This window comes from Anastrepha obliqua, chromosome 5 (genome assembly GCF_027943255.1).
Source record: "Anastrepha obliqua isolate idAnaObli1 chromosome 5, idAnaObli1_1.0, whole genome shotgun sequence".
Lineage (NCBI taxonomy): Eukaryota > Metazoa > Arthropoda > Insecta > Diptera > Tephritidae > Anastrepha > Anastrepha obliqua.
This window is the reverse complement of record NC_072896.1, coordinates 78,623,355-78,641,567: the sequence shown is the minus strand read 5'-3', so window position 1 is coordinate 78,641,567 and position 18,213 is coordinate 78,623,355. Positions and strand designations below refer to the sequence as shown.

General features: G+C 37.6%; 2 protein-coding genes across 6 annotated transcripts in view; one reads left to right on the top strand and one right to left on the bottom strand.

Moving 5' to 3' along the window:
- The window catches only part of LOC129246875 (uncharacterized), a 316,754-nt gene that overhangs the window by 106,241 nt on the left and 192,300 nt on the right, over positions 1–18,213 (top strand). For both annotated transcript variants that reach the window (XM_054885578.1, XM_054885580.1), the window contains exon 3: positions 4,726–4,759. The gene's annotated coding sequence lies outside the window, so the exon portion shown is untranslated. The remainder of the gene's footprint in view (positions 1–4,725; positions 4,760–18,213) is intronic.
- The window catches only part of LOC129246873 (protein eyes shut), a 306,316-nt gene that overhangs the window by 108,418 nt on the left and 179,685 nt on the right, over positions 1–18,213 (bottom strand). For all 4 annotated transcript variants that reach the window (XM_054885574.1, XM_054885576.1, XM_054885575.1 and 1 more), the window contains exon 4: positions 177–329. In XM_054885574.1, the coding sequence (XP_054741549.1) occupies positions 177–329 (153 nt within the window). The remainder of the gene's footprint in view (positions 1–176; positions 330–18,213) is intronic.

Here is an 18,213-nt window from a genome sequence, read left to right as displayed (position 1 = left end):
TGGAGTTTTTAAGTTAGACATTAGTTGTAATGACATTGGAGATTCAGTGTGTGGTGTGAATGTGTGTATGTGAGCAATTTTAAGTGTGCGTTTGTGTTTACATTTGGTGTAATAAAATTGATTTTTATATTTTCGGGCATTCACGTGCGCTCGATTGGCCACTCTTGCACACTTACCCGTTTCGCAGACAGCCACATCGACTTCACAATTGATACCCAGGTAGCCCGGCTGACAGGTGCAGGTGTAGCCATTGTTCCGGTCACGACAATGTCCACCATTTTGACATGGATTCGACATACATTCATCGACATTTTCCTCACAATTGATTCCTGTTGTTACCAAAAATTGTTATAGTTGACGTTTGTGGAATTTTTGGCATTCGAGTAGATAAAATATGAAAGAAAGAGAAAAGAAAAACAGGAGGTGAGAAGGAAAATTTAATTAATCACGCAAAAAAATGTCTATTAAATCTATGCTTTCGCACATGCAGCGATGTTGCTGTATGTATGCTTGTGTGTTGTAAGCATGTAATTTTTTAGGTTGCTTATGTCTTACGGAGAATAATTCTTTTTGGTGGTAGTAAATTGATTTCCAGCGCCCAAAAATTCAACCTTTTTTTATTCCGGATGGGAAAATCAATATGATTCGATGCACGACCGCAATTATAGTAAATCTGCACTTATTCTACTTTCTCACGAGTATGTTAGAATTTTCAGCTAGGCTGAAGAATGTTATGTTGAATGCATCAGGGGGTTTTTAAGAACTTGAGAACATAAAATGTTAATACAAAAATATTGTTGGAATCATTTTTTTTATTATAATCTGGCAGATAATTTCATGGTATTTATTTTTGGGATGTGATATCTGGCAGATGTCCGTGTTACATGGTCTATTCGAGAAGCCCAATCTTTGATTATTTTTTTCAACAAACCAGACAGTATGGCGTCAATGTCGGCTGGAATATTGCAATAAATTAATTGTTAAGTGCGCTGTGTGGCAAGTTGCGAGATCTTTTTGCAACCAAATATCGCCGATGTCTTGCTGATTAATTTTTGGAAGAAAAAATTCAGACAGCATGGCTCGGTAGCGCTCGCCGTCCACCATAACGCCAGTTACTTTCTCATTTTGAAAAACATAAGGACCGATGATGCTACCAGCGTGTAAACCGTACGTAAAATGAACTCACAGTTTCATTTATTTTATCAAAGTAAATTTCCACAATTCGGAAGCGTTGTTCTGGCGTTAAACGCTTCATGAATGCTTGCCTTACTGAACAGAAATGTTAAGACAGTTTGTCATTCTCAGCTGTCAAATGAAAGTTATCGATATCGATGGTTCTCATGCAGCAAAAAAAAAACTCCCGATGTATTGAAATATGCAATGGAACTTCAAGTTAGTTTCAAGATCTTGTAGAGTACAGCTCTGAAATAAATTCAGGACGAAGGTAAAAGTTTTGAGTCTTTAAGCCATAGCTCCTGATATAGATATTTTACAGGGACTTACAGTAAATAAACATTTTTTCACTGTTTTGAATTTCGATACTTCTTTAGTGTGCTACAGCGTGGCATATAAAATGTAAAACCTAGAAAATTCGATGAATTCTTCAGTACAAGAACAAACAAGTGAAAAGTCAAAGTAGGTGATCAGACAAATTTATTTTGTTTATGGACCTAATACAGAATGCTAGGAATAATTCTGTTCTGCTAATAAGCTAGTCGAAGATGAGAAATGCTTTGTAAGACCAATCGTCGAGAACGTCGATAGATTCACGCAAATCATCAAGACGTATCGGGGTGCATAAGCATTTATTTCATTGTTTTGGAATAGAGAACTAGAAAACTGAGTTCCTGAAGGAATGAAAATGGGGTTTGGACCTCGACCTCATGGCCTTGTTTGCCATCTGGTAATAAGCTAGTCGAAGATGAGGCATGACTGGAAGACCAAACATCGAAAGCACTGATAGATTTATGGAAATCATCAAGTCAGATGGGGGTGCGTAAGCCTTTATTACATTTCTTTGTAATAGGGAACTAGACAGAAAATTGTTAAATGAGTAAAAAATGAGGTTTGCACTTCAACCTCGTTGCTTTTTGTGCCCTCATCCAAACGCAGTTTCTTTAATAAACCTAAAACAGAGCTGGGTTGAACAGAGCTTGTGTGCCTTTCTTTCAGCCGCATCTTAACCTTCTCGCGCTTTATCGTCACAGAAGCATTGTGTGGTCCTCTACTTACATAAGAATAGTTATAACAATCGAAATGAAGTTAAATGACGTTAATTACCTTATACTTCATCGTATGCTTATATGTGAGCATGCGAATATCTCTGTAAGTTACGATTAAGACTGATGTTGATGACTTGTGCGTATTCAGTAATTACCACTGAAAATTTCTCATTAATATATTTGTAGAGCATTTTAGCCCTCAAATGTCTTATCTAAAAAGACTTTTTGGTATTTCTTTAATGAAGAGATCAAATTGATAAAAATGCCAGCTATGAGGTTAAAACTCTCCCGAAAAATTATATATTTGTGAAACTTTCCTATGGAACATTCACAATAGTATTATATCGTATAGCAGAAATCGATTTATAACATTTTTTCATGGAAATAATGTAAATATTTGTAGGAGTACAATTTACAACACACGAAAAAAATTTCCAAGTTTACAAATTTTCATCCATTGTAAAAATAAAATTGAGATAAATCCTACAAAAATAGATTTGCCTTTTGCATTTATAGCCCCTTTTTTGTTCAAAAAATGATGCTGGACAGTGTTGATCAATATCAATAAACATATATGTATGTTAATGTCATTAAATATCAAAAATATATACATATATATATGTGACCCATCAAGTGTACCCTCTAAAAACGTCATTGCATCGATTTTGATGAAAGTTTTTTGTGCAACTCTTTTTTTTTTAATTTAAAATCAAAATATTATTTTCTATAGTGTTTTTACGTATTTTCAAGAAGAATTGTAAAAAAAAATTCAAATTTATTTTTAATTTTCAAAAGTTTTTTTTTTTAATAAATAAGTTTTGGGGTATGGGAATAAGTTTCCGCCCTCGTAAAAGAGATGACGCTGCTGATACTAACGTGTGTGACGCTTCTTGAACGGCAGAAAAGAAAAAAATTTTTGCATCGCATCGTCACTGGCGATAAAAAATGGTGTATTATCTGATAACCCTAAGCGTCGCAAAAGCTGGAGCCTGCCAGGTGAACCAGGTCCATCGACAGCGAAAAAAAAAATATTCATGCTTTAAAAGTTATGTTGTGCATCTGGTGGGATCAGAAGGGTGTCATCTATTATGAACTCCTTAAACTATCTGAAACTATCACTGGCGATCGTTACCGACTGCAGCTAATACGTTTGAATCGAGCTCTCAAAGAAAAGTGGCCGAAATGGGATGGTAGACATGACAAACTGATTTTGTTGCATGACAACGCCAGGCCACACGTTGCTAAATCGGTCCAGAAATATTTAGAGGGACTGAATTGGGATATCTTGTCCCACCCGCCATATTCCCCAGACATTGCTCCTTCGGATTACCATCTATTCCGATCAATGCAATCTGCCCTTATTGTAGAGCGGTTCACTTCTCTCGAGAGCATCGCAAACTGGCTCAATGAATGGATCAAGTCAAAAGAACTCGAATTTTTCGTCAGTGGAATCTGTTTGCTGCCTTAAAGATGGAGTAAAGTTGTAACATCCAATGCCACATACTTCACATAATATGGTGTCTTATTTAATCGTTTAAATAATTCGTCACTTTGGCTACGAAAGGAAAGTTTTTTTTTTACTTTTTTCAAATCTCGTAATTTTTATTTGTTTCAATTTCGTATTTCCAATAAAAATTGTAAAAAAATTGGAACTTTTTAATTAAAAAATCTGTTTTTTAAGACTTTTTAAAATTTCGTAATTTTGGTTTTTTTTTGTAATGATTCGTTATACTTTTTTTTTAATTATGCTTTTTACGGAGAGAAACAATTTTGTGATAGAACTTTGATCTTGAATGCACTTCTTCGCCACGGCACGGTGCAATTTGTATACCTACAGTTGTAGTTTTACTTATAAAACGCATACAAGCTCTTAAATATTGTGTTGAAATTTTAAAGTAAGTCAGAGCAAAATTGACGAATGTAGGATTATTTGAGCGTATGTGGTTGCAGGCGGGTTTGGCACAACCTGAAAGCATTTTTCCGTAATATGTTATTTTTGCTGTTCGTGTGCGCCATATCTACTGTATCAATCCTCACACACTTCACAAAACCGGGCAGGTATGCCCGGGAGGTTCGCTTTTTTTAAATTATTAATCCTACAATAGCTAATTAGACTAAGTTTTTTTAAACAAAATTGGTTTTTTAGCTTCCAAGTGCCACACAAATTTTAAAATCGAAAAAATTCGCGCAGGTGTAGATATCTCGAGCAACGTTCAACAAAATCATTTTAATTTTTTTGTTTCAGAAGATTCTGTTTTGCATTGTGATTTACTTTGCAAAACAACATTTTTTTTTGAGGCGCCTCTGGAGATTCTCTGTCACTCACTCAATTTTCTATATTTTGCAATGAAGATTTAGGAAATTATTGAAACGTTGCATTATTTAGTAGATGTAGATTGTTTGAATAAGCAAATATTGTCTGTATCCATATGCTTTCTTTAGTGAATTAAATGCTTATGTTTTGATATAAATTTACTAAATACACTTTTTTATCCTTTTTCAGATTTCGTAAAGAATACTTAGACAAATAAACTACGGTAAGTCTGAAAAAAACAAGGCTTAGAAAAATCTATCAAATTACAAGAGCCCCCATAGATTTTTTCCAAATATTTTGCCCACAATTAAAAGTTGCTTCGTTCCCTTTGAAAAAATAACTTAACTTCATTCTCGTCCCATAACCAGTAAACTGGTTCGAAGTTGCTGGAATTTTTCTAATAATTTTGAACCAGAAACTCGTATCCTCAGCTTAAGTTTGACCTAAACTTTGAAAACACTAAACCCATTCTTCGTTGCATCATCTGTCATTTCCATTTAACACTTACATCTGGTTGTAAATTGAAATTGTAATCTTCTCCTAAAAGCAAATAATGTCACAATAGTTGAATGTGCGGGAAAAATTACACCAAAGCAAAGTACAGGGAGATAAAAATACAAACCTAAGAAAAATCCGAGAAAATCAAACAACTTTCAATGAAAACAATATTGAGCAAAGAAATTGAAAAATTACTCTAGTAAATAAACAATGTAAGTAAAAATCAATGTAAAAGTGCATGCATGAGAGTGAGTGCATGCATGAGAGTGAGTGCATGTTTGGATGCATGTCTGTGTTTATTGTGTATAAACCTTGCTTGCGAGCAATTGCAACAATAACAGAGACAGTCGAAAATATAAAAGGAAGAGCAAAAAAAAAAAACAAAAATGAGGAGCAAAGAGCAGGAATTGCATTTTATTCCAAAGGGCGGAAGGGAGTGTTTAGTAAAATGAGAAACATCACCACAATCACAATCACGAATATTCAGTTCTCACGAATGTTAAGCAGGCTATGTGGGCATGAATGGAAATGAAAAAGAACCTAAGTCGAACACCACGTAATGGCAGTCCATACTAAAGCAGAGACCTTACAGCTAACATTTTTTTTGTTTTTTATTGTAACTAACCCTATATGGGAGGTGGGCGCAGTTATTGGCAGACTTTACGCATTTTCAATACCAACCTACCTCGCATTGTGATGAAATGATTTTTAGAGGTTGTTTTCGGATTTGAGCGGATTTGACAGACCCAGCTCATTTGGGATGTGTTTAACAAAATTTAGCTTGTGTTAGTGATATACGAAAAAAATTAACCAATGACACTTCGTTCCCAGCTGATTGGACGAGTGTGTGGATATGTGTGAAATTGTCGTACAGACTTCGGCTGGCGATAAGATTGTGTTAGTGATGTACGAAAAAAAATCAACACAGTTTTCGCTCGTGCTACTTCGTTCCTTTCTGAACAACGTCTGATTGGACGAGTGTGTGAATACATAAGAGATGATCGTGCACAATTAGGCTGAATCTCTCAAGTGACGAGGCAGCCGAAATTCCCCTCACAAATTTCTTTTTCACCATAGTTAAATGGCAAACCTGTTAATCTATCAATCTTGGTATTACGCACCAAGTGGAAGAGAGGACAAAAAAATATATGCGTGTAGTGCCGATTTGAAAATTTATTAATTATTACTAATACGGCTATGCGAGATGACGTTGCTCAACACCAGCAGCGCCGTTAGAATTGGGAAGGACCTCTCCGAGCCGTTTGATACCAAACTAGGTTTCAGACAAGGTGACTCGTTGTCGTGTGACTTCTTTAACCTGATGTTTGAGAGGATCGTACGAGCCGCAGAACTTAATGGCTCAGGCACAATTTTTTTATAAGAGCGTACAATTGTTGGCGTATGCCGATGATATCGATATTATTGGCCTTCTGATGGTGAACAAGGACAAAACGAAGTACCCCCTATCTTCACACAAACAGTCACTGTTGACAGTTATAATTTTGAGGTTGCAAAAGACTTCTTGTATTTAGGAACCAGCATTAACACCGATAACAATGTCAGCCTTGAAATCCAACGTAGAATCTCTCTTGCGAACAAGTGCTACTTTGGACTAAGTAGGCAACTGAGCAGTAAAGTCCTCTCTCGACGAACAAAACTAACACTCTACAAGGCTCTCATCATGCCCGTCCTAACGTATGGCGCAGAAGCTTGGACGATGACAACATCCGATGAAACGACGCTTGGAGTGTTTAAGAGAAAGATTCTGCACAAGAGTTTTGGACCTTTGCACGTTGGCAGCGGCGAATATCGCAGGCGATGGAACGATGAGCTGTATGAGCTTTACGACGACATAGACATAGCGCAGCGAATAAAGATCCAGCGGCTACGTTGGCTGGGTCATGTCGTCCGAATGGATACAAACGCTCCGGCTTTGAAAGTATTCGATGCGGTACCAGCTGGTGGTAGCAGAGGAAGAGGGCGGCCTCCACTGCGTTGGAAAGATCAGGTGGAGAAGGAGTTGGCTTTACTTGGTATGCCCAACTGGCGCCGGTTAGCAAGAGAAAGAAACGACTGGCGCGCTTTGTTAAACTCGGCCAAAATCGCGTAAGCGGTTATAGCGCCAATTAAGAAGAAGAAGTTAAAACGGCAAATGTATTGGGAGGTTAATTTCATTGAATTTAATAATTTCTTGTGTAATGAGATGAATGATGAGAATTAATGTGTATTGGTTAAATATCAATATATATATGCATGTAAGTTAATACATATTAAATCAAAGAGTTTTGTGATGAAAAAAATCATAATAATATTATAGTAAAATTTCGTAATAATATTATATTAAGCAATATCGTTCACTAAGCTTTCTATTAAAGTCCATATTGCATTTTCGAAACTATTAAATTTTGAAGTAAACACTGTTCTGGTATACATGCCACCATTCTGAAAATTTTCCTAAATACTTTAGGATTTCGAAACCCCTCTAGTAATAAAAAATATGTTGTGCATCTATTTGTAGATTTCTAACTTGAATTACGCTCTGGTATTATCAGTTTTGGTGTAGAGTGTTTGACATAAAATTTCTTGCTGTCTCAGTTTTTCTTCTTCGAAATGACAAAAAAACCGCCTTGAAAATTTTGCATACTTTAACACGCATCAGTCCCTGGAAAAAATGCCAATGCCAAGATCGAAAAATCCAATTTAACCAATAAAAAAGGGATTTTTAGAGAAGGCTGTATATTTATAGAAAACAAATTAAAATGCATTTAAATAAAAATAAAAACAAAACAACATAAAAAATATTCAATGCGTTTCCCATTTTTCATACAAAAAGAAGCGATGCTGTTAACAAATTGACACAACGGACTGATATGTGTTGAAAAATTAAATTAAATTTAAGAAAATATTTTTTTTGAGAAAAACTATGATGTTCCCAGCGAGATTTCTGAACAAAAAATATTATTATTTTAACAATTTATTAAAAAATAAAAATAACAAAAATTAAAACTTTAATAAATTATTAGAAATAAATTAAAGAATAATTTTGCAATAATATATTATAAAAAGTTTACATTTCCATACATAAATCCCGCACGATTCAACCGATTGGAGTATTGTTTTTTCTCCTTCAAAACTGTAAATGTTTACTATCACTCTGCATTGACCAAGTTTGCCAATTATTTTCTATTGCTATTAAGATTTGCACAACAAAACGAGCACTTTTTCCAAAAAAAAAAAAAATGTGTGCATGTTCGCTGTGCAAAAAAATTCACTAAGAGCATGTTTACTCTTGACTGAATTTATGTAACTTAACTTGACTTAATATTTTACCGATGATTTGGCCAACTGCGGGTCAACGGTTACCCCACAGGGACCAAAGCCAATAATCGGCATCAGTTCTACAGGAGTCATGAATTGGATCAGCGATTATGGATGCATGCAATTTACATAAAGAGCGATGGTCTAGCTTAGGATGCTGCAGAACTGCAAAGTGTTTTGTGACAAGCCCGAACTGTCAAACTTTCTTCTAAAACTTGGAATAAAAGACGATCGGTTAATGATCGGTATTACCGCCTTTTTCCGAAAATTAGACACTGTCTTACTTTCTTTTTTGGTCCAAAATACGCGCTAGGTCTTGTTTTCGGGGGAGGGCAAAAATGAAAGTAAATTCATATATTTGTATATATTTATTTATTTTACACAGAATACAGAAATTTAAATTTATTCAATTAGAGTCATGCCATCTTCTTCTAGAACATCGTCATAAATAAAATTCTGGTTTTCTTCCAAATTCATTTCCTGTTGAATCATTGGTCCGAATTTCCCATGTCGCGAAATAGCTATCGTTAAATGAATACTTCTTATCTAAGTAGCCTATTCGTAGTACATTGGAATCGTCACTATTAGTTATTTTGTCCCATGCATTTTTTAGACAATTCACAACTTCTTGTAAGCCTGGTTTTACAAAATTACCTCGATATTTTCTCACCATTCTGTTTTCAAAATATTTATTAATTTCTCTCCGCAAATGACCCTTGAATGGCTTTTTTATTGCAATGTCAAGGGTCTGGAGGTAACCAGTCATTCCTACTGAAATCATTATTTGATCAATCTTCCTCTCAGCAAGAAAGTTTTCCATGTCTTTAGCGCGTTGAGTACTGGCTGAATCCCAAACTAGTAAACCTCTATTCAGACTCCTCAACAGTGGTGGCAGCAAATAAATCCACTTTATTATAACTGCTTGGGTGCACCAGGCTGTTTCACTTTACTTACCTTTAGTGATAGTGAAATGGTGATAGTTTCTTGCCATCTAGACGTATCGCCAAAATAGAGGTAGCAAGTGCGCTATCGCCTTGTGGTGAACTGTCGTTTGAGCTCCTTGACCTGGGAATACCGCGGTCTCATCCATAGCAACCATGTTGGAGAGTTGGTATTTCAAAAAATCCATGCCATCAACAAAAAGCTTAGAGCCGAGTGCACGCTTAACAATTGCATTGCCTTCCAGCTTAAACAATGTTGTTGATCTCCTTAGAGACAGTTTAAGGAAGTTGTCCAACCAGTGTGACGATGCTTTAAATTCTATCAAACTTTATTGCTGCTAATTCTAACTCAGAAAATAACGGCTGCCGGCCTGATCCAACTCTGTATTTTTTCTCATTTTCTTGATTCCTCGTAGTCTGCACGCCATTTACGAACCATATGTAGATCCAGCATATTCTCTTTACAGAATAATACATGATTTACACTCCTGGACTCCTCCACGATTCCCTTTTAGCTCCTTTATTTTGTACTTATTTTTAACGAATTCTTTTTGTCACATTATCTTAACTAGGGATTATTTTCGGAGAATGCCTTATTTTACAAAAAGCATATGACCAGCATTGGAATCATTGAATACCCGAATTGCCTGTTTTGCTTAGAGGGGCTGGATAGCACTGAGCATTTTCTCTGTGAGTGTCCTGCCTGTGCTAAAGCAGAGCTATGAATTTTGGGTTCCGATGTCATGAGAATGAGTGAAATTCGTTCTCTCAAACAGAAGAATATTTTTTAGATTTGCCAAACAATCTGGAAAATTCTCACAGGACTAGCTATCTCTGTCTCTAAATCTATTCTATCTTGTCTCTTTCTCTCTGCCACTTTTCTCCTTTCCTCCCTGACTATCTACCCTTTTACTTTCCAGAGCTATTGAATACAATGGACTTTTTTGCTTGAGTGTTTCTTAATTTCAATATTTTGCCAAATTTATATTGAAGGCTATTAGCCGTTAGTTAAAATGTGGTTAAAGGTAAAGTTAAGGTAATTTAGAAGCTGGAGATTTTAGGTTCATAAGTTTCTGATTCTGTCGGATATAAATGGGTTTGGGCGAGTTTTATTACGCCATTATTGAGATATACGCATTTAACCAAAAGTGGGCGTGGCAGCATACACTTTTCAAAATTTTAATTGCGTCATACTTCGTTTCTGGGTTCATAATTCGGGCCAAATTTGCGTAATTTTGCTTTATTTCTAACGGAGATAACATATTTTTTCTTTTTTTTTATAAATTACTCTATATTTATATTACTTTTTCCTATAGAACTAAGTGTTTCGCCATGAAAGTTTTTAAAAAAGGTATTTCTTTCAAATTTCAAATTTTCAACTGCAAATATTTTGGAAAATCAAAAAAATGCTGCCTAATTTTTACCACAGTTATTTACCACTCCAAGTACTATAAAACTATAAAGTATAAGAAAATCCCCCACTTCCCTTTTCTGCTGAGCTGCTTTACCCACCCCTGGAAAGCTATAAAAATGGAGTTAAGCAGTTTTTCACTTTTATCAAAAAAATATTTTTTAACGGAGGTCGATGCTCTGGAAAAAGGATAAAACTGATTTTCTTGTGCACTGATAATTTATGTATATCGACAGCCGCGACCACTACGCTTTTCTTTTCCACTATTTCGCCGGTAGTTACTTGAATTTTCGCGCCATATTTGTAGCCTTCTTTAACGGTATAGGTTTGTGCAATGTGTAACTTTCATTTTGTTGCCTGTAAATTCGTTGCAATTTAATTTACGCTACCATGTTCATAACAACAACTTGCTGTTGTTCTTGTCATTGTCATTGCTGCCATCATCACAGTTAACACGCCTGCTACCACTTGGTATTGTTGTTGCTATGTGTATTGTTGCAACTGCCGTGCTCGTTGTTTATTTTACGCCCGTTGTTATTTCTGGCTATTGCTATAGCACTCAGTTTTGTTGTTGTTGCTGTTGTTGGCACTGCTAGTTGCTGTAAGTGCAAAGTTGCTGGCGTGTAAAGTTGCAAACAAATTCACGAAAGTTTATACAAAACTAAAAATAAAAATCAAAATAAAAATAAAGCAAAGCCGATGCAAGACAAGACAGGCAAGACAAGACAAGACATTACAAAAGTGCTGAAATACAACTGTGTCTCTGCGCAGCCATCCCTCCAGCCTTCGCGTACGTTGTGTTCATACTTTCTTGCTTGGTTGCTTGCTTCTGCGTATGTGTGTTCATTCGCACACTGACTTAGATTTTTGGAAACGCGCTTTACGAGGCTTCTCGCGTTGGCAGTCAAGCCGATGTAGTTCAGTGAATTGCATTTGGGCGAGACTTTCATGTTAAAAGTTGGTAAAAGTCTTTCGCCTCAGCATTGAATTCTCAGAAAGTTATTTCGCACAGAGTTGCAGCTTTATTAGTATTTTTGTGGTAATAGTAGTGTGAAAGTGTAGAAGCCGAGTCGAAAATGGTTAGTTGTTGTGTGTTTTTGAAAGGTTTTCGCAAGCCTAGAAATTTTCAAAGAAGTTCTTCCTATCATTGTCAGTTTCTTTTTTCACTTGAAAAGCATTAAAAAATAAAATTTATATACTATTTTCTCGTATTCCATTGCATATCCAGATGTGAAGGGAGACGAAGATTTGAGTGCGGGTTTTTGAAAGTTGAAAATATATTTTGTCGCTTAATATTATGTGTAAAAATTATATATTTTATGAAAAAAAATTGTTTGCGATTAACTTCAATGCGTTTTTTCTCGTACGCTGATTAAAATTAAATGTTAATCATCCGAATATTAGAAAGCCGTCTAAATTAAACGGTGTGCAGATAGAAATGATAGTTCTTCCAATTGCTGTGCTCTCATCACATTATCTCATCCATATTTAATAATACGGTGTTGTGTCTGCTCACTCAGTCTGTTTGTTGCCGTTAACCCAAATGTTCCAGCGAACCCATATGTTACAGCGTTGCCACCAAGAGGAGGATGAGGTCTTATTTAATACGGAGTCCTTTAGGAAGCCGACCCTGATGCATACGTAATGATAGCATCGGATGTAAACTCCTCCCAACCACCAGAGTCTGTTTTGTCCACTAGTGGATGATGGATAGCAGCCGTTTACAGAACATTAGTTCCGCAGATTGGGTACCCACAACTCCCTCTCTTTCCGGTAAAGGCTGTTAATAAGATTGCTTTTTTACACCTACCCCTCAAAAACTAGTTCTAAAGAGTCCAGGAGACATGTTAGAAAAATATAACATAGTACGGAACGTAAAATAAAACCAAAATACCATTTAGCATTGCCCTCCGAGATGTAACCATAACAGTAAAAAGAACTATCATGTACTTTTTTTTTTTGTCGAGACAACTAGCATGTGAAGCACTCAGAAATCAATTAAGCCCATTGTACTACACTTGGATTCCCTTTCGATTTTCTTTAAACCTACCCGATCTCCGAAGAAATCTTAGTAGATCTTGTGGTGCCAAGGAACCAACGTGGTCGCCCTCAAACCTGATTCGAGCGAAGGCGGGGTAGACGCACAGGAAGTGGTTCGCCGCCTCATCCTCGACTTCACAAGCTGGGCAGAGTTTACTGTCTGAGTTGCCTACCTACTTCGCCTACAGAAAGTGGCCCGTCATTATTCCAACCAGCCGTCTGCACTTTCTTCTGCTTAATGACAGAAGAGTTTGCGACAGTCGATCGGACATGACAGGTAACATCAGTTTAGTCCATCTGCAGCCTCTCTCAGCCTGTCAAGCTCGATTGTGGGTTGTAGTAACCCATTTGCTAACCGTGTCTTTAATGGCTGCAGATGGGAGTGGCAAAACGGGCTCTGGGCCAAAGAAGTTGGCCTCAGAGCCCATCTTAGCTAAAGAGTCAGTGGTCTGGTTACCCACGATACCCACGTGTTCCGGGATCCATGTTAGCATCAGGCTATTATATCTACCGCCATAGTTCAGCCTGGATTTACAGAACTCGACTACCCCTGATGTGGTTGGGGACTGTCGCTGCAGACACATATAGATCTGCCTCTCTATCTGTTTTCCACAACAAAGTTCATCGATTATTGAACTGCATACACCTCCGCTTGAAACACAGATGTGCAGTTTTGCCCTGCTGAATTCCACGTAGACCCCAGAGCCGGAGCCGTGCTCGGTCCAGGAGCCATCCGTAAAAATGCGAAAACAGTGTTTTCCGGGCTCATTTTCAGAGTTTGACCACAACTGAGCCTCTGGCAGCACTACACTGCATCTCTTTTCAAGTACGGCTCTTGATGGCATGGAGTCAAGGGGCATGGAGAGAATCGTTGGATCGAAGTTCATGCCTTCTCTGTTTTCCAATGCCGGATAGGGGCCGTACCAGTTCTCATGGTGTTTCAGCCTGTAGATGGCCTTCAAGGGCTCTCCTTGGATGAAAACATCAAGTGGTGGTAGACCAATCAGAGCATCAAATGCCGGGCCTGAAGTAGTCGGAAAAGCTCTGGTGTAACAGATGGTCACAGTGCGTTGTAGTCTCGATAAGGTCGTCCTGACTCCCACGAGAGAGAGAGTCTACTCATCCAGACCACTGATGCATAGGTGATAATAGGTCTAGATCCATAGGACCTTGCTTGGAGAAACACCGCACGTTTTCCCAAAGAAACCTTTGCACTGCCAGAAAGCTGTCAGTGCTTTGGATGTCTTTGTTTCAACGTGTGACTTTCAAAGAAGTTTACTATCGAGGATTACTCCAAGATATCTGATTTCTTTGGATAGCTGGATTGTGATTCCTTTTAGCTTAGGCAGAACGACTCCATCAAGCTTCCTCCTTCTGGTAAAGAGGACAATACCAGTTTTGGTGGTGTTTGCCGATAGCCCATTCGCACAGCACCAAGTGTGAATCACATCCAGTGTTTTCTGCTCTTGTCTACGGATGTTCATAAGCGAAGGGCCCGTTAACAAACAGGCAACGTCGTCCGCATATGCATATTATCTGATCTCGTGGAAAGTGAGAGTCCATGAGCAAGCTGAATGTCTCACTTTGCTTCTCCGTGCAGGAGCGATGAGATTTCCTAAGTAACCCCAGCTTTACGGTTGGATCCCTTTTTAGGATCCTAACCAATTTCATCGTGTCATTCAGAGATTCAATACCGCCGCAGAGAAGCCCTTTTCGACTCACGAATTAGCTTCTGGTAGTTCAGTTATTAGTCTTGAGGGCCCAGTTTAAAAGTTTCCTCTACTCGCGCCTCAATGTTTGGAATTTATAAGGTGAGATCAATCACCTTCTGCCTTCTATCAGTAACAAACGTGGGCTGTCTGCCCTTGTTGTGTATGTTCAGGCATGAAGTGGTAGGGATCGAAGCTAGCATCTTTCGTCAGGAAGTCAGTCTCCTATAAGAGAAATCGACTGTAGAGACTGAAAACTCTAGACTCAAAGCGGTTACTAGTAATGTTTTCATATTACCCTTCACATACTTTTTGAGGCTTGTCAGGACTTCAATGGGTGCTGGACTAGGCTAAAAATTTTGTCTGCTAGCTAAAAGCGAGAAGATTAGAGAACTGCTCAGCAATCTTTGGGTGCGAGTGTTGGAAAAATCTTAAGATATTTGTTACTTATAACAAATCAATAGCTATGCCTAATACTAGGACTGTTAAGGTCCTAATGACGGTTCCCTGATAATCCACGCAAAAGGAGTTTATGTCATTACTATCCCTTATTCGGCAAACTGCTTGGACGCCAATATTTTTTAACGCTGATATTAAATTATTTGGATTCACCTATCATTAATTTCTACATGATCTCTTAGAGGTGCAAATTGATCGAGGGAGAAGTTTAGCCACTGCAATTTGTTTTCAATAAAATAAGTAGTCAATTATCTCTGCTGTAGAGCAGACAGTTTAGATAGGTTAATAAAAGCGAATAATCTTGCCGAAGCTACCAGGGAGAGCTGAGCCTGAGTGCCTTGTTAGTTCACTGTAAGCCGACTTCTTATTATCCGTTACATAGATAGGTAGGTAGAAGTGGTAGTCAGTCTGTAAACCAGCTCACTTAGACCATTGCCGATCCATTGTAATACCAAAGTAGCGGTTTTTCTGGTACTTCTTGCTAAACAATTTTGTTTTATGTACAAACCCATTCATCTCGCCATCCAGAGACACTGGCCCGGGACTAAAGCAACTAACATAGATACGGTTTTTCTTGAACTCCTTTGAGCACCTGATGTCCCATTTAGGCCGAATTCATTTTGTAGCGTTACATGTCAGACTATCAATCCATTTCGTGTAGGCTAAATTGACAATGCTCCTTGTACCACACAGTTTGTAAGTTGAGAGGGGTTTACTTACATCAAGGGGAAGGTGAGTGGCAGTACCTTCTCTCGCTCATTTGTCTGCCTTATGTCACTATGCCCTGGCACCCATATCAAATGGATACGGAAATATTCCGTCATCTCGTTAAGATTTGCTCGGAATTTGTGAGCAATGTTGGAATTGAGATAGCCCCACCAAGATATTTAGTGGCTGATTGGCTACCGGAGTAAAGGTAGATTTCTCTAAAGGTAGACACATTTTGTCTAAGCAGACAACTACCTCATTAATGGCGGAACTTTCATCCTGAAATACGCCACAATCAATTCTAGTAATGAATAACCTATTAAAATATGGTTCTTTCATTCAATAGTCAACAGGATTTGTTGGAACCAGGCCGCGTGTTATGGCCGAGTCTCAAACACTTAAATTGTATCATTGATTAGTTGCGGCAAGCCGAGCGAGTTATCTGCATTTTGTTAATCAACCAATTCTAGGAGAGCTAAGAAGAAAATAGTATTCAGGGCATCGTCCATTACATAAGCCGCATGAGAAATGCAGAGATTGGTGCAAATTTATGAAGCGTTAGGGCATAGTATAATAAACTATCAGCTAGTCAATTCAAAATATTGAGCTTAGTGGCTTGGACATCAGCTTTCGTAGAGTTTTTGTGAACTAGGAAGTTGGCTTAGCTAAAAACATAGTCTTGAATTGAAAAGAGCCTGGGTAAAGAAGCCTGAACTGTCTACTAATTATTTCATAACCCAGTTGAGAATTGCATACTTAGGTGCTAAGCGAACGAATCATAAAGCAACTTCCTGAAATTCCGGAATTAACCTCTCTCTTGCAATATTATTTTAAACTACAAAGTAGCTCTTAATCGGAAAGAAACTCCTGCTTAGATATTTTTTGTTCACTCAGAATTCTAGTCGCGAATTTAGATAGGGCAAATTTTTTTTATTTTAGTTGTTTTTGTAAGAGGTGCTTTCAACGTTTTTAATTTTCCCCATCCTCGACATGTACATTTGTCAAGACAAGTGAAAGAGAAAGAAAAAACCAAAAAAGAAAAAAAACAACAATAACTACAAATCACACAAAAGCAATCGAAATGGGGAGTTACGGCGTGATGAAAGTAGAGGGAGGATAGTGGTCAATAGCGAGCTAGTCAAATTAACGAGTTTGTGGTGGGCGACTGCGCTGATGCGGTTGCTTTTGTTATGCTCCAATTCACGCATTTTTTAACCCTTAACTGGTATCGTGGGGGCCGCGCAGACCCCACGCGTTTTATTTTTTTGAATTTCTTAAAAACTACGCATAGTACGCGGCTGACATTTTGAGTAATCTCATTACGTCGCGACACGCGGCGGGTGTCGGACGTTCGGCGCTGAAGCTTTTACCAGAGCGGAGCTACGTACGTTGCGGGGGCCGTGCGGACCCCACTATACCCCCCCTATACGTTGAAATACTTATGTTTTAGTTTATTTTTTCAAAGTTGATTTTATAAGAAATAAGAAAACATACATATGTTAGCTATAGACTTTCGAAATAATATTTTTTTTTATTTTTATAGTGGTAAGAAAAAAATACCAAAAAATTGTCCAAATTTTGTGATCCCTTGTAGTAAATAAGTTAAAAGAAGTATATGAATAAAAACTTATTAATTTCATAAAACAAGCTTGTTATTTGTCCTATCAAAATAATTCTTGAAAAAAATTGTAGACATTTGTATCCTAGAATCTAATTTTAATAGGGGGCCGCGCGGCCCCCACGATACTAGTTCCGTTAGTCAAATTTACGATACCAGTTAAGGGTTAAGAGTGTTTATGTATTTGCGTGCCCTGTAGGGCGTGCCAGAATAAGTGGAACAAAATATAAAAATATGTCCTTCCGCCAAGAGTCGGTCTTATGCTAGCAGAATGACATGAATTTATATGCGGCAGAGGACTGTCACTTTCGCACTATTCCCCAACAATCTATAAGGGCTGATTTAGTTCAATTACAACAATAATAATACTATAAAATTGCATTGCTCAGATACATGGGTAGTAGTTATCTAGCGACTAAAAAAATCACTACTTGAAAATAAACTAGAAAGTAAAAACAACAAATATTTTGTTGTATTTTCAATAAAAATATGAACTTTTCTCTGAACTGCCTTTAACGGTTCTTGTTCTTGTTCACAGTTGTTTAGATTCAAAGCAAAAGAATGCGTGCGCTTAGTAGTAATGGCTCTGCAATCAGTGGGCGCACTCGAATGCCAACTCAATTCGCATTCCCTACAGGGTATGCACCAGCGAATGCAGGAAGTGTTAGTCAGTGCGGAGCTGTTGTTGGCGTCAACAATGTTGTGGGCGATCATTTGTAACATTTGGCCAAGTTACAATTTACAATGCAATACTTTACGCCATTTTAGCTACCCTGAGCTTCTCCTCGTGCTCGACGCAGCCCACATTTTGCTGTTACCAACGAACAGGCGAGTCATAAAGTACGTGTATGTCACCGCGCAGGCACATAAAAGTGCTCGAATTTTCAGTGCGTCTAGGTTTATGCCTAACATTTCGCCTTTGCCTTTTAGCTCGGCAGTGAATCATTTCGCTTTTTCTAATTCATTTTCATTCTT